Below are 19296 nucleotides of genomic sequence, written 5' to 3' on the forward strand. Positions count from 1 at the left end.
GTACTTATTTTTAATATATTGTTGACAATATATATATATATATATATATATATATATATATATATATATATATATAAATTTTGAATGTTTTATTTTGGCTCCCCAAAATTGTTTGTCAAGATCTACCCCTAGTAAAAAGGTCAAGCAAAGAAGTGGAGATCATTGTATCATTATATGTTGATGATTTGTGGGTCATTGGTAATAGTTCAAATTCCTTGATCAAATTCAAGCGAGACATGGAAACTCAATTTGAAATTATTGATGTGGGAGAAATGAATTACTTTCTTAAAATGGAGATACACTAATGTTATGCAGGAATCTTCATTACTCAAAGAAATTATGCTCTAAAAATGCTAAAGAAGTTTCACATACAGAACAATAAACTAGTGAACTCGTCCATTGTGATAAATGAGAAGTTATCACTCAATGATGATAATGGTAAAGTAGAAGCTTCTTATAAAAGCTTAATTGAAGTCTATTATATCTTACCGCCACTAAACCAGACATAATATTTGTTGCAAGTTTGTTGTCCAAATTTATGCATTCTCCTGATTAAGCTAATTATCATGCAACAAAACGAGTATCAAATAGATAACATGCAACTAATTATGGTCTATATGGTTTTTAAAGGATGAGAGTGGAGATTTTCAAGGATATGCAATTAGTAACTGGCAAGAAGCTTAGACAATTCCCAGAGTACATCAAGTTATATTTTCTCATTCGATAGTGAAGTTTTCTATTAAAATTAAATGGGAATGACTGATAATATTTATTCTATATAGCACTTCTTTTTCTTCGTTCATTAATTGTGATTTAGTTGAGAAGCGATTTTGTGGAAAGTGAGATACGTCGGGAAGAGATTCTAAATGGGAAAAAACTTGAGATTTTGCAGCGTCAACTTTTCAAAGTTAATTCTTTTAAACTTTCCCTTTATAGCAAAACATGTATGATACTAAAGAGATCTATTACGCTGACCAATTAATTTTTCAATTTCCCAAGAAAAGTGAAGAGTACTATGATGTCCGGAGAATTATCTATGTAAGTCGGGTTTATTAAGTTAATCATAGTATTGATCACGATGATTATTCAAATAATTTTAAACTTTTATAACAGTGAAAAACTGAAATTTGTGCTGAATTCAATTTAATGGTATGAAGCTTGGAAACTGAAATTGGATGGTGGACCGAACTGGACCCCACCTTGTTGCGGCAAAAACCTCAAAAAGAGTAACTGAGTAAAGGATAAGACATCATCATTCACCACTCATATGTGGGAGAGAGACACGACATGAACATGAACATGAACATGAACACGAACATGGCTTCCAAGTCCAATTCCACAATATTTGGAGTTCCTTCTTTCACAACATGCCCTTTCTCTACGACTAGAGCTAGAACCTGCTGCATTCATGTTCTTGCCCTTCCAAATGCAAAAACCAGAGACACTGTTTCTCTCAGTCTCAGTATGTTCAAGAGGAGGAGGTACCCAATTACTTCACTCTGCAATACTTTTTGTGAATGATACTTAGGAACCTTATTGGATAATTTGTTTTGTTTTTATGTTCTTCCAAGCAGCTTGGGTGGATTTTTTAGTCCCATTGAAACAACTCTCGGACATCTCAATACACCAATTTCAGCCCTTAATTCAGGTGACTTTTGGAGCCGTTCCTCTGTTGGATTTCAAATATATGAATGAATAAACCCTAAAATTTCTCCCCTAAAATCTTTGAACTTCACTGCCTTCAATGCATGTATACCCACTTTTGCTGTGGATTTTTGTTAGTGTTGTACTGTTATTAATACATCATGTTCTTCTTGCCTTGTAGGTTTAGAAGCATCAATTACAGATTCCAACGAACTTTCAGCCGTGTTAACAAATGCCAAAATAGTACTAGATTCCCAAGATGAAAATAAGATACAAGTGAGCATGCTACAAAAACTGGTTCAGTGTAGAATTGTTTTCTGCTTCTTTCAGGAAATTAGCTCATGTTTGTTTATGTTCTCATTCTATGTTCCCAATCTCTGTACCCTACTACTTTCTGGTCTGGTGCTGCAATAACTATCTTATGGAATAAATGGCAGCTGAGAGTGGACTTGACTGGTGATCAAACACAAAAAGTATTTGATAGAATCGTAACAAACTTAGGTCGTACTGCCCCACCAGTTCCAGGATTTCGCATGCAAAAAGGAGGTAAGAACCAAGAAGCTGCATTTTTTATAAAGATTGATGCAGTGCCTTCTCATATCCTGAATAATTCAATTGTTTATCCCTCATTCAAAATTTATCCTCAAGAGTTGCTTGAACACAAGGCGTTAGCATTTGTGTTGAAGCACTTCCTTTTCCAATCCAAATACTTATTTCTTGATGTTGATATGATTTTACATGTGATGCACTTTCCTGTTGATCATAGTTCTGTATTGTAGCAGAATAAAACTATGCAGTTCATGAGTTTTTACTGTATTACTAAATTGTGCATGTGATGTTCGAACTGCTCCAGGAAAATCATCAAAGGTGCGTGATTTCTAATCAAGTTATTTTGTATATCTGATGAATTATTATTTATTATCTCTTGTATATAGACCATTATCATGGTTGCTTCTTCCTCAAAGATAACCCTGTTAGGAAATGCATGCAGATCCCAAAGGACTTCCTTGTTCAGATGCTAGGGGAAGAACGGGTTATCAAATTTGCAATACAAGAAATACTCAACTCTACCATGGCTGATTATGTGAAAAAGGCAAGTGATTTTTACCACTTCATATGTGGGTGTCATGAACATGAACTTATTTCCACATTTCATGATCCAATACCAGGAAAACATGGATGAAAAGGACTGGAAGATAAGCACTACTCAAACGGCAGAACAACTCAAGAAGTCATTCACTCCAGGGAATGACTTTGGCTTCAATGTTACACTTGAGCCTGAAAATTAGTAAGATTCTAATGATGGGAGATCTAGTTGTGGAGCATAATTTGCAGATTAAAGAGTTGTTATTTATTGGTCAGTTTGGTCAACACATAAAAATAGGCTACAATATTCTGTTATGAGCCTTGCAAGAAAAAATGTACAAGAAACTCATTTTTAGATTTTTCATCCTGAGTTTGAAGGGATACCAAAGTGACTGAGTTATATATTACTGCCTCCTAGTGTCATATGTTACAAACTTTGATTCTCATACAGAGCCTTTTTATTAAGGGCTTGTCAAATGATGAGCTTCATTTTTCTGTCTAGTGGAGTCTGTGATCTGTTCAATTAAACGTACGTATTTGATTTTGCATAAACTGATTTCCTGAGATTAGGATCAACATAATTATATGTTAAGTGGAAAATCCCCCCACACCCCATAATTTTTTTTTTTTGCACATATAGAAATTCTTTTAATTTTAGTATATTTTATATATTTGACACCCAAAAATTTTGTACATCTATTTTGGCATCCCAATATATTTTGTGAAGATATACCAGTGTGGGATGTTGTGGGGATTGATTATGAATGTGAAGGGTGAAGAGAAAGCAATTTAAACTCAGAAAGAACAGTTAAATAGGTATATCCTCATTTACATATATGCTTGAAATAATAAACTTAAAAAAGCTTTTCATATGGGCCAATGATGGAGTCACGAAGATCAGAGAATAAACCATAGAGGGAGTACTGGCGTAGATTTTTCACTTCATACCAAGAATTTAAAGCATCCAGATTCTTGTCAGTCCCTGAGAATGTCAACTGTATGCCTATATTGCAGATATCCTCTCCATCTTTTTGACACTCTTTGTTAGGCACTGCACAGTCTTGTTGATTCAGGCAACTACTTCCCTTAGGACATGCATCACAACCAAAACTCTTCCAATACAAGTTTTGAAGGGTACCCTCTTGAAATTCAAGAACCTGTTAATTAATCAACATTCAGATTCAAAACCACATTCCTAGAACTGGTCCTAAAGGAAATCACCTTCCTAGAAAAGCCAAATCTTGAGCATGTCAATTGAACATACCAAAGTGAAACTAGTAATTATGTGACTGTGGTCAGCAAACATAATAGGTAGGGACCTTGCTGCATATTTCTTCCCAGCAAATGCAACCATATATCCATTTCTTCCCTGATGAAGTCACAAAATTTATTTCAGAACTACCACCCAAAAATTTTCTGAAGAATATGTAGCTACAAGACCCTTCACCTTTGATATCATAACATAGCAGAAACATTTCTTCAAACAGAAACCATACATATCCCAAAATGTCCTTATCTAATGCAATGCCCCATGACAGAATTGATGCAACTACCAGAGACATGATAATGAAAGGAACTACAGAAGAAAAAGGTCTACAGAATTTTATAAACCAACTCTAACACCAAACATATTATCCTAACTAGTTTTTTGCTGATAATATCATCCGTATGTAGCATACACAAAACATTGAATTGTGAATCATGATAATATAAAATTGCATACCGGGTCTATTGTGCTTCTGTTAATGGTAAGTAGGGAGATTTCATCAACCTTAGGCCTAAAAGCAGCAACCTGTGCTCCTTTATTTGTGAGCTCTAGGCGTTTGTCACAAGGTGAAAGATGTGGACCATTATCTGGGGCGAAAACGTGCTTATCTGAAAATGCAATGCCAAATGTAAAACCATCTCCTTTCTGAACTTTAGCATCAAGGCATGGACTATAAACATCATTTGTATCAGCTGAAACAGCAACAAACATGGCCATCACAGCCATGATCACCACCCGTTTCACCAAATCTTCCCTCCTTATCTTGGACATGGCAAAAGCTTCACCCATCCCCATCTTCAAAAGCATGATCGTTTTCTGAGAAAAAAACGAAAGGTTTATTTTTCCAGGTCAATGCATGATGACAGAAAATTAAAGAACAAATTTTGTGGTGATAGAAACAAAGTGGTGTCAATTAAGATTTGTGATTTAAGGATTTGTTTGTGGGGCAGTAATCCAAAATGTAATCTATGATAGAGATTAAATAAGAATTAGCATGGGAAAATGTATTTAAATGAAAAGACAAAGATAATTACAACAATTACTTACAAAGCAATAAACTACTCTGAATTCCTCGAAAATGAAGGTTTTGATTTTAAGAATGTTAAAGATGAGGGTTGGTGTGTCTGTGTTTCCAAGACATGGAAAAAGGTTAATTAATCCAGCGAGAAATGATGAATTTCTCACAAACTTGTTTCAGAAGCGGTTATGGAGATTGGCTTTTACCAGATAATGGATTTTGGTAGTTGAAACCATTATCTGTTTGGACAGGTAAATGCCAATTTCTCGGGAGAAAACTAGAACAAACAAATATTGTCTTACCAAGAGGATGCATAAATTTAGAGAATTTGAGAGTTGTCTGTTTTTTTTTTTCATATTGTCCTACAAATGTATTAGACCTTGTGAATTTGTATTTTATCCTATATTTGCAACGGAAGAAGAAAATAATACAATATGTATATGTATGTGTGTGTGTGTTTTTTTTTTATTCTTGCTCAGAATGGTTTTTTAGCACTAAAAAAAGTTGATATTGATTCACATTTTAAAGTCATAGAAAAATACTAAAGTTTTCGAATTTGGCCTCCTAATAAATATTACTTTTGCAAATACTTAATCATATTTTTTAAAGTAGTAAGAAAAAAAGTAGGAATATTTTAATAAAATTAGCTTTTAATAAAAACTTTTATCTTGACGTGATTATTATTTTTTAATATGTGTGTAAAAATCTTAAATTTTAATCACCCAGTAACAGAAAAAATGTATGCTAATTCTCTATATAAACGAATTGTATAATTTATGTAATTAAATCAGCAATTAGTGCCCACATAACTTGGGAAACATTGTGATAAAGTTTAAAATGAAGGGATTCTGATGATTTTTCGTATTATCGGCAATTGTTTATATTTGAGAGTTGATATTTAATATTACACAGTCTTATGCTTGCTCTTAAAATATTTTCACCCAAAGTCAGATTAAAATATTACTATCATTAAGAAAAATTAAATATAACCTGTAGTTAATATTACTAAATATTGTCATTGAACACTTTTTAACATTTTTTTATTATCACAAGTACATATATTATTTAATCATTTTTTAACAATAAATTATATTAAGTATTTTCACATTTGTTTATTGATCTTTACTTCGTTCAATAATAATTATAACTTTAATTAAATTTTAAATTTCCTATAAATTTGATTATTTTTAATTAAATTTTATTAATAAATTGAGTATTCAATTTTTTTTATATTTTTTTAATTTAAGTTTTTATTTAAGTAACTTGACTATTACTTTTTATGTTATTATTTTTTATAAGATATCACAATTTGTAGTTAATATATAACAATATTGAAATTAATGAAAATATAGTAAATAAATTTCATTCACTAAAAATATGTTGAATAATATATAAAATTTACAAGGGGTCTCAAATTTTATTAAGACATAATTCTATTAGTACAGTGCATCATTTTTGTTATATCCATCATTATTTTTTATCTCTTCCATTTTAGTCAAATGATAGTACAGTAATATCTTCTTTATATTTGTGTCTTTTCTCTTTCTTTTTTCTCAAACTGAATGCAGATCTACTAGCATGTAGTATACATGTATGGTTTTCTGTTCCTCTCTCTCTATGCATGTCTTCTAACATGGAATGTACATGTTTTTTCTTATTTTCATGAACATGTACTACTTCTTACTGTTATAAGATTTCTGGGTAGATTATATATATACCTTTACTATTTCAATTTTGTGTTTTGATCTCTGTTCTTCTGTCAAACTATGACAATGAGAGACTTTTCATTTTATCAAAAAGCTTTAATCGTACAAGGAAATAACAGGGAGATGTGGCAGATGGATTATTATCGGGGCAATCCAGTGTTCTTCGTTATCATCAACAACACCAAATTACAGGTGATGTTCTTGTTTCCTTTATGTTGTTCTTATGCTACACACTTTTGTTGTGAGAAATCTCTGTATTTGTAGAATGTGGTATACTGGTTTCAAGCCTAATGTTTGTTCTTTGTCATAACTTGCAGAAAGTTCCAGAGGGGTTTCTGAAGCATTTGAATGAAGACTTTCAAAATGCAGTTTTTATTGGTCCTTCTGGTGATAATTGGCAAGTAACTATTCTGAAGAAAGGAAATAACATTTATATGCACAATGGTTGGCCACAGTTTCTCACAGACAACTCAGTGATGCTTGATGATTTCTTGCTTTTTACATATCATGGAGGGAACTGCTTCCATGTTCAGATTTTTGGTAAGAATGGATTGGAGAGACTAGGTTTCAAACAGAGAAGACAAGACCAGGTTCTGATCCCAAGTTTGGTGAGGACAAAGAAGAACACACACAGAAGAACTTTTTCCAGTTCATTCCTCCACCAAGCCAAGTCTTATAGAAAAGGTAACTGTTATACTTTCTTACAGATATGTGGTAATTATAGAAACTCAAAAAAGTGACAAATTCAATTGGCCAAATGTTTTGAAAGGAAGAACATGCAAACAACATTGTAGATTTGTCTTAAATTTTGTCTTATGTATGTAATAGGTCTGTCTTTCGGCAACAGCAGAAGATTCTCATTTTCTAAGAACTTTCCAAAGCTCAAGAGTTCAGTTAAAATTGAGAGTTCAGAAGCATGCTACTTAGCAGATTCTTTTACCTCTCGCAATCCTCACTGGAAACACCTCATGACTAAATGCAATGTAGAAGATCACTGCACATTGGTAAATATGAATCTATTTTCTGCATAAATTGAGTGACATTCTTATTTCACAAGCTAAAATCAAATCATTTTTCTTTATTCGGATATCAGTTTATCAGAGTTATATCATACACTTCTCAGTCACAGTTTCCTTTAGAATAGAACAACTATTAATGTGTGGTATAAATTTGGATTTGCATGCAGCCAATTGCTACTGAGTTTGCCAGGAAGCATATTCCTGAGACAGTGAAACAGATAATTCTTTGGAACACAGAAGGAAAATTTTGGGAGGTGGTAGTGACTTGGTTTGGATGTCAAAATAAGAGGTATACTCGATTTACAACAGGATGGGGAAGATTCGTTCGTGATAACAGACTTATGAGGGGTGACACTTGCATATTTGAACTTGAAGATCAAAACCATTTGAGTGTTCACATATTCAGAACAGGATTTTATTCCCCAAAATTGTTTTAAGAATGAGTTTGAATTACTAGGTTTGATTTATGTTATGTTATAGATACACAAGTTTGCTGAGATGAGACTGATATAGTGTCATAAACAATGTTAAATCTTAGACATTATTATTCATCTATAGTATAATAATTTCATTATAATGTATTAGAAGGCGAATCAGAGTATATAAATTCATGATTAAAGTATCCATTTATAAATCATCTAACACATCTTAATTTTACAATTATGATCAGATTTAATAACTAAAATTTTGCTAAACGTTTCTAATTCAAGTCATTGATTTAACAATAGGTAGTAATAATTTCAACTTTTAACAGAACTTTTAGTTTTGTTAATAGAACACAGTTTTCTTACACTCAAAGGAATTCTCATTTGTGCAAACTATCTAGTATTAACATTTAGGAAATGTTTACATGAATTTTCAAACATAAACTGGGATATTATATAAGGTACTCTGTTTTATTTCAAACATATCTTTATGGCACTCACAACATAGTACATAAAATGAAACAACACAAATGTTTGTGCTTTGTGCAATAACACAAATTATGACCAGAAATGGGATGTGGTTGGAAAACAGTGGGCACTGTTTCCATTGATGAACATAAATAGGGCAGAGAAGGCATTGTCGTTTTATTCTTTTATAGGTAGAGCTATAAATGGAGGTGACGTGGCTCTGTGTTTTGCTTCCACAAGGGGTAACTGAGAAACAAAGGGACCAAACCAAACACAACCAGTGTTAAAAACAAAACAAACGGGGTTTCAGAACAAAGTTAAGTGCAAAACCCAAACTGGGAAAACAAATCAAAACCTAGACTTTGATTTTGAAGTGGATCTGAAAGGTGAAGAATTTCCCCAAAGTTTTCATCTTTGAATCAAAGGGTCAGCATATGCTTTAAACTCTGTAACTGCTACTTCAATCTTTTGATCTTGCATTTGTGAGTTTCTCTTTCTCATGTCTGAGTTTATGACCGATGAAATGATACTGAAATTGAAATCTCTCTTGCTTTCTTCTTTTTTCTGACAATTCTTCCACCTCTCAAACTTTTCTACGTCATTTCTGATATGTACTGGTTTATTCTGCTAAGCCTGAAAAGAAAAGTACATGTTCATCAAGAACTATCTGCAGTGGGATGCAATGAAAGTTCTGAACCCAAATCCTGATTTTTGTTTAAGATTTTTTAAGAAAAGTTGATACCTTTAGCATTTTATTTTTTTACTGAGTTATTCATTGTTTTGAATTTAAAGAAGGGTGTAAAATTTTCAGGATTTGAAATAGTTTTGAATATACAGCTTCATGAAAGGTGGTGCCAAAAAATATCCTCATTTCTTCAGAATCTTCTTCCCAGAGCAACACTCTCACACTATGGTATTTTTCTTGACTACATTCCTTATGGTATTTTTCAATAAAAAAAAAATATTATACTGGTCATTTTTTAATTTGTTCTCTCTCTATATGTAACAACATGTTTATAGTATGAAAATAATAAATATAAAGGATGGTAGGAAATTATTTATTTATATTTGATTTACTGTTGCTTCTGATATATTTATTTTTATTTGTTAACAGTGTATTAAATACTTAAAAGTAGCATTTTAATGCGGTCTATGTATACTTTTTTTTTTCTCCTACTAAATAATTAGATCACCTTTACGAAATATAATTATTAAATAGGCATGATAAGATTATATAAGTAATTTTTTTAAATTATTTTTCAATTTCATTTGAGAATGTGTACATTCTGTAGATATCCTTCAATTGTTTCAATATTGTAATGATATCATTTATAAATAGTTTTAATTGGTCTTTCTCTTGCATCTTTTATAGCACATTTATTGTTGAAAGTTTTGTTACGTGTTTTTTTTTTTTCAGTTTAGTAGATATTGATCTGGTATTATTATTTATATTGAAAATCTTTCTTTTGCTTTTCATCACAAACTTGCTGAAAAAAATTGTTAAATTTATGACGAAAAGAAATTGTCAAATGGTTTGGTTTGACCTAACAAACGATTAAAAACATGAATCCAGTTTATTCGATCTACTTCTTAAACAAATTACAAAATTTTGGGCAGACGTCGCATGTCGAGCCAATAAATTATTTTTTTGGTCTACTTTAAAAGGTTAAAAAGCAATAAAAACTAAAAAAAAAAAGTAAATATATATTTTAAAATTTTAAGTTGTATTGTTGAATTTGAATTAAAATTTTAAGGGTAATTATTTTATATATAATAAACATAAATTATAACAAATTTATTTATTTTTAAAATTTAATATTAATTTTTTAAATATAATAATTCTTTTTTGAAACGAATCAGGCAATAAGTTAATAATTCTATCTTGTCTAAGTTTATCTAAGTTGGAACCGAAATAAACTTGACAAAAAATAATTCAATTTAATTTAGACACTAACATCTTTAGCTTGATAACCTATTTTTGTGGATTTTAAGATGGACTTTTAGATCAAACTCATTTCAATAACTCCAAATACATCTGAAACATCACTTAAGCTCAATTTTCATTTTTTTTTTTTTTCATGTTTCTGCCTCTTCCTGTGGAAAACTATAAACTCTCTTAGTAATAAATAGAATATAAAAAAATAACATTAAAATAAATTTCACCTTTTTTATCATAATATTATACATGTAGTTATAAAGTTAAAATTTTACTTAATAATGAAAAACTAATATTATCTAGAATTGTTTATTTACTTTTAGAAAATCCCGTAAAATAGTGATAACAAAATATTATTATAACCAAGTAATTTTAAAATCAGATTATTTCCCTATACATATATTCCATAAGAGAAGTAATTTTGATATTTAAGGTTTATATATATATATATATATGCAGCATGTTGTAAATCTGGTTTGAAGAGTATCCTAGTGTTTTCTGTGATAACTTGCAGAAAGTTCCAAAGGAGTTTCTGAAGAATTTGAATGAAGAGTTGTTGAGTAATGCAGTTCTGAGTATCCCTTCTTCTGATGAGAAGTGGGAAGTAAGTGTTGTAAAGAAAGGAAGTGAAGTGTATATGCAAAATGGTTGGCCACAGTTTGTGACAGATAACTCATTGGTGCTTCATGAGCTCTTGCTTTTTGAATATCATGGAGATAACTGTTTCCATGTTCAAATTTTTGGCACCAATGGATTGGAGAGGTTATGCGTCAAAGAAACAACACAAGAACAACCTACGACCATACCTAAGAAGACTATTCCAACTTCTGCTGGTTCATCCCTCCATAAATCAAAGTCTTGTAAAAAAGGTAAACATACACGTAAAAACTTGTCTCAACACATCCTCAAACATGTCTCATTTCATAAGTATTTTTTTCTGCAACAGACTTGTCTCAGCCGAAGGAATCCCCAATTGAAATTGAAAGTTCGGAAGCATTGAAATTGGCCGAGTCCTTTACCTCTTGCAAACCTCATTGGAAGCACGTCATGACAAAATGCCATGTGGAAGGTCGTTGCATATTGGTAAGTGTGAATCTATTTTCTGCACTAGTTTCACTATAGAATTGAGTGACATGTGTTAACAAAATGGTTCACAATTATTTGAGGGTGTTTATTTATGATGCTCCGACACGTCTCATAAATGCGTGTCCCGTGTCCGATACGTGTCGGATACGGACACTCGTACGATACTTATAGGACACATTATGTCCCATCTGAAAGATATTTTTTTTATCTTTGACATGATTTTGATGATTAAAAAAAGGAACAAATCTTATTCTATCACTACTTTTCGCATATTGGATATTACATAGATAAATTGGATTCATTTTTGTATTAGTTGACAATATATTAATTGACAGTTTCAAACCTAATATGTATATACACATCGTGTCCCGTATCCTATATTTTTTCAATTTAGCCGTATTTCTGTATCTATATCCGTGTCATATTTGTACTCGTGTCCGTATCCGAGCAACACATGAGTCATATCACACACACCTATGATATTTAGAACACATAATATGGATATGAATTGTGGGTAATGATCATTGTTTGCAGCCTATTGCTAGTAAGTTTGCGAGAAAGTATATTCCTGAAGAAGTGAAACAGATCCATATGGGAAATTCCGAAGGAACACTCTGGAAAGTTCAAGTGAGTTATTTTAAAATTCAAAGTAGAAGTTATGCTAACTTATCTACAGGATGGGCAAAATTCGTTCGTGATAACAAGCTCATGAGAGGCGACACTTGCATATTTGAACTTGAAGAAAACAAAGACCTCCATATGAAGGTTCACATATTCAGAACCAGATGTGCACCAAGTTAATCTGGATCCACTGTTTTTGACAAACCTCAGCTTTGTTTCAAATGTCTAATACTGCATTGGATTTATCTTCAATTTATCATTATGTGAAACTACTTCCTTTTTCATTGTGTTACTCATGATGTTTATCTCTGTCGATCTTAACGCTATTATATATCTTCTTTTTTCGATCAAAGGACACGTTGTCTATTGGTATACCTAATAGTTTTATATCATTTAGAAGTCGAGATCAAGAAATTTAAATATACCTAGTACTCCTTTCTCTTTCAACCCTCTCGTAACACATTGCAATCCAAGTTCCTTTGGCAAAATGTGTTGTACATAGCATACTCATAATCGATTTAGATTCTTTCATCCTGTTGAATATGAAATGATGATGTTAAAGAGAACATGAATTTTTATCCAGTATAACTACTAATAAGTCTAACCCTCTTTATTTGATAAAAATTAATAATGGCTTTTTCATAGACCTTTATCTCTCACAATCTTAAGACTGTTTAGGTTTCAAATGCAGAATAATATCATACTAGTTGGACTTACAATCCGTTCTCAGATCAAAAGATAATTAAAGGTATAAGAAAATCCAACATTCTTAAAAATTCAGCAGAACAAAAAACCTGGAACAGGGATTATTGGAGTTTAACAATCCAAAATTAAAGTTGAAAGAAACTCAAGCTTTTTTTCCTGTGCTTACAAGCTATCATTAATTTGTGGAGATTTCTTTTGAGCAAAATCTCAGACTACTGGGAGAATCGTATCTCAAAAACAGCAAAAAGAGAAAATGGTGGAGTGTGAGAACTTTACAAAACAAGGAATTACCTATAGATGTCACCTTTTTATCATGTACTTTCAATCCCTTTTGCCATAAATATGAGACATTAGGAAAAGTTACAAATGGATCCTTGTTATCTTCAATTTTCGTGGTTCTTCATCTGTTATCCTCATGCTGGCACGTGTAAAAAGGTTGCATTTCCTCACTCTGCAATTTTTTGTTCTTTTACAAAAGATGTGTGGTGAAAGAACAGAATAAAGTCTCACAATATCTTTTTCTGATAATTCTGGATCTTTACATGTTTAGAACTCGGATAAGGACTTTCTTTTCTTGCTTTCGTAGCACTTTTTTTTTTACTTCACTTTATGGATACTCTCAAGCTCATTCCTGAAAAGTTTCTGTTTCTTAAGCAATGAATTATGTAAAAATAAATAAATAAATAAGGAATTGGCTTAAAGAAAAAAACGAGCTATGGTTTTCATAAAAAAAAAAAAATGCAAAAGGGGAATATTAGAGAGTTAATGTTTGTTTAAAATGTTATTAGGATGCTAAAAAGTGTTGTTCTTTATTGATGTTGAATGAAAACATTGATTAAGGTTTTGAAACAACACATATGTGACAAAAAAATCATCTCTCACTTTCTATATATAAAACAAAATAAAAATGTGTTTAGTTTTGAAGAAAAAAATAAAATGTTAATTGGTCGTGAGAAAAATTATAACACGCGTTAGTTTCAAATTAAATAGGAAAAAAAACAATGAGTATAATATATTTACTTCATTTCAGTTGAGCTGTAATTTTGGTAGAGGATGAGAAGATTAGAACTTAGTGTAATGTTAGTTGTTGAAAAGAAAATGAGTATTCCTAATTAATGGAGTTGAATTGGTATATAATTGAATTATTTTAGTTTGAAATATTGATATGTTACCCTTAAAATTAAGGAAATTAGTCTTTGAAAGTAAATCATTGAGATGCGAGTATTTGAATTGATGTTGAGATTGGAAGTAAAAATTGATAAAGTTAACAAGTTGCTAAAAACTTGAATAAAGTAGAATTGTCAGTTTTGTTTTGATTTTCAACTTGAATTAATAATATATGTATATAATAAAAATTAATAAATGATAATAGTATATTTATTTAATGTTTATATTTATTTCTTTTAATTAAAGTAATAAGTTTAAGTCTAATTTAACTTAAAAAATATTGATTAAATGAAATAAAGTTTATTTTAATTATATATTATAATTTAATCCTATTTCTAATCTAATAATTTTGTAATCTTTTATTTATTAAGAAGTTCGTTTATATTTGTGAATAATATTTCATAACTAAAAACTGAAACAATTTGATGTCTTTATTAGCACAAACTTTTACACCCGACAATTTTCAAACATTTACTTTGGTACATGTTATGGTTTTACTTAAAACAATAATTTTAAATCCCTCCCTTTCACAATATTCTCCTACCATAGTTCTTTTACTTTCTAACTTAAAATAATTTTATTCTTTTATTACAAAGTAATAAAATTATAAAAAATATTTTGCAATCAAATTTTAATTATTTTAAATTTATTTAGTGATATTGTTTTCTAAAATATCATGACTTGCTTTATGATAATAACACTTTAGAAATAACATTAAAAATTTACTAAATTTTAATATATGAAATTATATATATTATTTTAAAATATATATTTAACTCATTTTTATTTTAATATTTACTTAAAAACGTGTTTTAAATGTGAAATAAATTTAATAAAATTTAATTAAAAAATAAACAAAATTAAAATTTTAAAATAAAAAAACGATAAAAGTTAACAAAAATAAACATATTTAACCCTCGTGTTATTTTTAATGGTTTCTAAGCATAAACACCTGCAAAAACAAAATTATAGTTTCTGCACACAAGAACAGTTTCTCTAAACTTTGTGCCACTCGGCACGCTACAGAAAAGAACACAAGTGTTTGTGTAATAACACAAATGGTGACCTAAAATTGAATGTGGTTGGAAAATAGTGCGCACTGTGTCCATTGATGACATAAGTTGGGCAGAGAAGGTATTGTCGTTTTATTTTTTTATAGGGAGAGCTATAAATGGAGGTGGCGTGGCTCTGTGTTTGTTTCCACAACAGGTAACAAAGAATCAAAGGGACCAAAAGCAACAAGTGTTGAAAATAACACCCCCTGTTCCAATTTCCTAACGTGAAAGCTAAACAAAACAAACGGGGTTTCAGAAGAAAGTAACGTGCAAAACCCAAACTGGGAAAACAAATCAAAGCTTAGACTTTCAGTTTGAGGTGGTGGTGACTCACCGAGTCCTCTCACTCGTTTAGCTTTTTAATAAGGTTTTCATATATGTCAAGTTGAGTTTTTTTTTGTTGTTATTTTAAGGTTTTAAAAAACCATTGTTTGACTCAAAAAGCAGAGGAGAGTGGGGACTGGAGAATAGGGAGTGATGGTGAAGTGGATCTGAAAGGTGAAAATTTTCAGTAGGTAGAGCCCAAAGCTATCATCTTTGAATCAAAGGGTGATCAAATGCTTTAGCACTTTGGTTTGGTTTTTCTGTCTTCCGACACACTCAGGAAATGACGCACCCTTCTTTCCACAAGCTTCTTCTACCCTCCACTCTCCAACCCAAACAACTGGTACCTAAATTTTCTCTCATTCTTCCCACCTATTTTGTGGTTTTTTTTTATGCCTTTTGGAGCTGCTGTTGTTGTTTATTGGGTGTGTGAGGAATTTGAGTGAAAGTGAAAGGGGTAAATAATGATTGTGGGTTACGCCTTTTCTTCACACCCACCACTCCCATCTCCCAAACTTTGTCAGCTCGTTAATCAAGTTTGGATTTTTTTTTAAATTCCATCTGGAGTGTGAGTACCAATTCCTATCTGTACAGTACTTGTTTGTTCTGGTAGGGTTGGGAGGAAAAGTGCATGTTGGTCTAATTAGTTCTTTTAGTTAAATAAAGAACTATTTTAGTGGAATTATGAGTTCTGAACCTAAATTTCTGGGTTTGTTATGTTTATTTCATGATTAGCTTGCTTCCAATTTTTTACTGCAGAAGACTGGTTGAGTGGTTGTGAAGAAAAGTCAGAAAATTTCTTTTGGGACAAGGTCTTGGGATTTTGGAAGACAGAGTTCTTTGTGTTGGCTCACTCGAAATTAGTGTAGAACTTGAAGTCAATAAAGTGTGATTGGTTAATTTTATGTCTTTTTTCAACAGTGATCTCACTAGTAAGCTTTTCAGCTTTGTCCACGTTCCTAAGTGAAAAACACCCTGTAAAATAGCCAGACTTTTTGGTTTTCTTGAAATTAGACTCTGTTGGTTGACCATGATTTGGTGATTGGTTCTTCTACAGAAGAAATAAGCTTTAGCTGGGGGAATTCTGAGAAATCACATGTTTAACATATATGTATATAACATCTATCTTTTGATTGAGCACTACCAATTTCTTTTCCCACAGGTTCTAGTTAGTACGAAACAGTAATCATGCATTTGAACAGTGTTTCTCACAGTATACACTCAAATTGATCTTAAAATAGTTATTCTGTGTTACTTAGGTAGAGATTTGTAAGTATCTCACAACTTACATTGGAACTGATAGAGGAAGAACCTGAACTTGAAGTAAATCCATATCCATTCTGCAATTATATTAAAAAATATTTGTGGAAGGGAATCTGTATTGAATCCAATTCTGTCTTTGATATTTGAGCTTCATCGGTCACATTAGCTCTAGAATTGTAGCGGGGTTTGAACTTCTTTTGAGAATTAGTTTAGTTAAGAATCTGAAGTTGAGTTTTGCACACATCTCAAACCATTTTTACTTATAGTACCATCCGTTGTACATTATTGTACATCATTAGATAAATTTGGTTCTTAGAGTTTAGAACATCATTGAGGTCTTGTCTTACAAAAAATTACCAATATTTGGAATCAAACTTGATTTATGAATTGCAGAGGCTTCCAGATGATTTTATGAGGAAATATGGAGGTGAACTTTCTCCAATTGTTACCCTCTCTGTTCCTGATGGTAGTGTCTGGCGTGTAGGGTTGAAAAAGGTAGACAACAAGTATTGGTTCCGTGACGGTTGGCAAGAGTTTATTCAGCACTATTCCATTGGCGTAGGATACTTGTTGGTTTTCAGATACGAAGGAAAGTCATGTTTCAATGTTCATGTTTTTAATTTGGCTACTTCTGAGATAAACTATCAATCAGCCATACGATGCAGTAATGAAGGGCCTCACTTTGCAAATCTTAAGTTTTTTGAGGAAATGGATGATGAAGATTCCATTGAAATCTTGGATTCACAACCTTCCCATCTTGCTCCAAGTTCATTGCAAAATAGAGTTCTGGCTGGTTCAGTAGATAAAATGTTGCCTGCAAAGAGTTATACACCTCCAGCATTACAGAATCTGTTCAATGGATCTAAACTCAACAGCATAAACTGGGGAGAGGGTGGTGATACGCATTGTTCCAAAAGTGCCAATTCACTGGATAATCGATTCACCAGAGACATAGGAGTTCAATTTAACGCGGTGGAGTTTAAAAAATCTACTGAGGAATTGAAACTACGTGCTTCCATGGAGGAAAGGATGAAGAAAACTGCAAGAAAGAAGCGGAAAACAGGTCCCTTTTGACTCCTTTTTCTTTCTGTGATCTGTTTATCTACAAACTGAATTTTAAGATCAATACAACTTGTGAAGTGCAGATGGACATGAAGCCTCTGCAGAGCAAGAAGAGGAAGTTGAAATGCGCTTCAGATTTTATGAAAGTGCTTCTGCAAGAAAAAGAACTGTGACAGCAGAAGAAAGAGAGAGGGCCATCAATGCAGCAAAAGCATTTGAACCACCTAATCCTTTCTGTAGGGTTGTCCTAAGGCCCTCCTACCTATACAGGGGATGCATAATGGTGAGCCTTTGAATTTGACACTACAAATATAACTTTTCAGCTAAACTTGTACACTAAAAACTCATCTTTGTGTTTTTTTTTTTCAGTATCTGCCATCATGTTTTGCAGAAAAACATTTGAATGGAGTTTCTGGGTTTATTAAACTTCAGATTTCTAATGGGAGACAGTGGCCAGTTCGCTGCCTTTATAGGGTAGGTAGAGCCAAGTTAAGCCAGGGTTGGTTTGAGTTTTCATTAGAGAACAATTTAGGAGAAGGTGATGTGTGTGTGTTTGAGCTTCTTAGAGTGAAAGAAGTAGTGCTGCAAGTTACCATCTTTCGCATTACTGAGGAAGTTGCATTGTTGAACCCTCCTCCTTTGCAGCAGAACCAAAACCTGAGCTCAGTTAAACTGCTGAACACTCCCTTGCAGCAACACCTTAGTTCAACTAAAATGGTTAGAAATTAGCAGCAGGTTCATCACTTATAGCTCGACTGTATCAAATAATCCCTTGCTTATGTGTGGAACTCAGATGCACTTTTCAGGGTGACTTGAGTGGAACATAGTTATTATAGTTTTCATACTTTTCTCTCATTCATCTTCTTTTGACTTGGGTTGTAAATAGATTGTTCAATCTAGCTCATCAGAAACCGAGTCAATGTTTTTCCTATTGCTGTTTTTCTTTTCCTTTCAGTTTCAAGTTAAATTATATTGCTTTGGTTCACTGTTTTTGTTGATTGCAGTAAGTTGTGTCTGAGAGTTTACTTGCATGTTCATCTTTTCTGTGACATGGATGGATGGATATACAAGGAGACACTAAAAATAGGTTATTTTGTTTTTAAGGTTATAAATTTTTTTTAACAAATGAAAAAAAAAGCATTTTTTATTTATTTTCAAGAAGTTTATCTAAGTAGTATTTACTTTTCATACCCTACTGTTTCTAAGAGATCAGACTACTTTTTTTTTCTTTCTTTGCTTTTTGATTTAAATAAATATCAATTCTGCAGTTGATATATCAATTCCCTAATTCTTAACACAGCACACGTCCTTTAGAAACTCCGAAGAGTCAAACTTTCAAAAGTCCATTTTGAAATTAATTAAACTTTTGTATGCCTATTTGTAATTGTTCTAACATTATGTTCCAAACTAAACAATTATGATTCCAACATAAAGCAGTAGACTC

General features: G+C 31.7%; 5 protein-coding genes across 15 annotated transcripts; 4 read left to right on the top strand and 1 right to left on the bottom strand.

Moving 5' to 3' along the window:
• The first annotated feature begins 1229 nt into the window (after nt 1-1229).
• Nucleotides 1230-3231, top strand: LOC114169036. Its single transcript, XM_028054051.1, has 7 exons — nt 1230-1481; nt 1575-1648; nt 1826-1920; nt 2082-2190; nt 2498-2511; nt 2636-2737; nt 2814-3231. The coding sequence occupies exons 1-7, from the start codon at nt 1288-1290 to the stop codon at nt 2931-2933; spliced, it is 708 nt and encodes a 235-aa protein (XP_027909852.1). The 5' UTR covers nt 1230-1287; the 3' UTR covers nt 2934-3231.
• A 195-nt stretch (nt 3232-3426) lies between these two features.
• On the bottom strand, nt 3427-5316 carry LOC114168436. Its single transcript, XM_028053250.1, has 4 exons — nt 5045-5316; nt 4454-4813; nt 3995-4099; nt 3427-3887 (listed from the first exon to the last, which is right to left on the bottom strand). Exons 2-4 carry the CDS (start codon nt 4802-4804, stop codon nt 3585-3587), a joined length of 759 nt encoding a protein of 252 aa, XP_027909051.1. The 5' UTR covers nt 4805-4813; nt 5045-5316; the 3' UTR covers nt 3427-3584.
• Nucleotides 5317-6525: 1209 nt separating this feature from the next.
• LOC114168434 (B3 domain-containing protein At5g18090-like) lies at nt 6526-8333 on the top strand. 3 transcript variants are annotated; one of them, XM_028053242.1, is made up of 5 exons: nt 6526-6606; nt 6841-6913; nt 7039-7405; nt 7550-7725; nt 7908-8333. In XM_028053242.1, coding segments are annotated over exons 1-5 (888 nt in total). In that variant the 5' UTR covers nt 6526-6604; the 3' UTR covers nt 8178-8333. The 3 variants fall into 3 exon arrangements, with proteins under 3 accessions (XP_027909043.1, XP_027909045.1, XP_027909042.1); XM_028053244.1 differs by having other exon boundaries at nt 6582-6606; nt 6816-6913; XM_028053241.1 differs by lacking the exon at nt 6526-6606 and having other exon boundaries at nt 6614-6913.
• A 591-nt stretch (nt 8334-8924) lies between these two features.
• Nucleotides 8925-12698, top strand: LOC114168435 (putative B3 domain-containing protein Os03g0621600). Of its 4 annotated transcripts, none has more exons than XM_028053246.1 (5): nt 8925-9059; nt 9445-9546; nt 11084-11438; nt 11516-11652; nt 12190-12698. In XM_028053246.1, exons 2-5 carry the CDS (start codon nt 9475-9477, stop codon nt 12454-12456), a joined length of 831 nt encoding a protein of 276 aa, XP_027909047.1. In that variant the 5' UTR covers nt 8925-9059; nt 9445-9474; the 3' UTR covers nt 12457-12698. The 4 variants fall into 4 exon arrangements, with proteins under 4 accessions (XP_027909047.1, XP_027909046.1, XP_027909048.1 ...); XM_028053245.1 differs by having other exon boundaries at nt 8926-9115; XM_028053247.1 differs by having other exon boundaries at nt 8933-9019.
• Nucleotides 12699-15351: 2653 nt separating this feature from the next.
• Nucleotides 15352-18806, top strand: LOC114168432 (B3 domain-containing transcription factor VRN1-like). 6 transcript variants are annotated; one of them, XM_028053232.1, is made up of 5 exons: nt 15352-15522; nt 15617-15870; nt 17184-17853; nt 17936-18135; nt 18222-18806. In XM_028053232.1, the coding sequence occupies exons 2-5, from the start codon at nt 15811-15813 to the stop codon at nt 18579-18581; spliced, it is 1290 nt and encodes a 429-aa protein (XP_027909033.1). In that variant the 5' UTR covers nt 15352-15522; nt 15617-15810; the 3' UTR covers nt 18582-18806. The 6 variants fall into 6 exon arrangements, with proteins under 6 accessions (XP_027909033.1, XP_027909038.1, XP_027909036.1 ...); XM_028053237.1 differs by lacking the exon at nt 15352-15522 and adding an exon at nt 16287-16459 and having other exon boundaries at nt 15530-15870; nt 17275-17853; XM_028053235.1 differs by lacking the exon at nt 15352-15522 and adding an exon at nt 16290-16459 and having other exon boundaries at nt 15530-15870.
• The last annotated feature ends 490 nt before the right edge of the window (nt 18807-19296 follow it).

The sequence above is a fragment of the Vigna unguiculata genome, chromosome 11 (genome assembly GCF_004118075.2).
Source record: "Vigna unguiculata cultivar IT97K-499-35 chromosome 11, ASM411807v1, whole genome shotgun sequence".
Taxonomy (NCBI): Eukaryota; Viridiplantae; Streptophyta; class Magnoliopsida; order Fabales; family Fabaceae; genus Vigna; species Vigna unguiculata.

Coding starts and splice junctions, on each gene's coding strand:
- LOC114169036 (XM_028054051.1), top strand. CDS start 1,288: ATGAACATGAACATGAACATGAACACGAACATGGCTTCCAAGTCCAAT. Junction 1,482..1,574: donor AGTATGTTCAAGAGGAGGAG/GTACCCAATTAC, acceptor TCTTCCAAGCAG/CTTGGGTGGATTTTTTAGTC. Junction 1,921..2,081: donor AAGATGAAAATAAGATACAA/GTGAGCATGCTA, acceptor AATAAATGGCAG/CTGAGAGTGGACTTGACTGG.
- LOC114168436 (XM_028053250.1), bottom strand. CDS start 4,804: ATGCTTTTGAAGATGGGGATGGGTGAAGCTTTTGCCATGTCCAAGATA. Junction 4,100..4,453: donor ACAGAAGCACAATAGACCCG/GTATGCAATTTT, acceptor TGACTTCATCAG/GGAAGAAATGGATATATGGT. Junction 3,888..3,994: donor TAATTACTAGTTTCACTTTG/GTATGTTCAATT, acceptor ATTAATTAACAG/GTTCTTGAATTTCAAGAGGG.
- LOC114168434 (XM_028053241.1), top strand. CDS start 6,782: ATGACAATGAGAGACTTTTCATTTTATCAAAAAGCTTTAATCGTACAA. Junction 6,914..7,038: donor TCAACAACACCAAATTACAG/GTGATGTTCTTG, acceptor CATAACTTGCAG/AAAGTTCCAGAGGGGTTTCT. Junction 7,726..7,907: donor TAGAAGATCACTGCACATTG/GTAAATATGAAT, acceptor ATTTGCATGCAG/CCAATTGCTACTGAGTTTGC.
- LOC114168435 (XM_028053246.1), top strand. CDS start 9,475: ATGAAAGGTGGTGCCAAAAAATATCCTCATTTCTTCAGAATCTTCTTC. Junction 9,547..11,083: donor AGCAACACTCTCACACTATG/GTATTTTTCTTG, acceptor GATAACTTGCAG/AAAGTTCCAAAGGAGTTTCT. Junction 11,439..11,515: donor ATCAAAGTCTTGTAAAAAAG/GTAAACATACAC, acceptor TTTCTGCAACAG/ACTTGTCTCAGCCGAAGGAA.
- LOC114168432 (XM_028053232.1), top strand. CDS start 15,811: ATGACGCACCCTTCTTTCCACAAGCTTCTTCTACCCTCCACTCTCCAA. Junction 17,854..17,935: donor AAGAAAGAAGCGGAAAACAG/GTCCCTTTTGAC, acceptor TGTGAAGTGCAG/ATGGACATGAAGCCTCTGCA. Junction 18,136..18,221: donor TATACAGGGGATGCATAATG/GTGAGCCTTTGA, acceptor TTTTTTTTTCAG/TATCTGCCATCATGTTTTGC.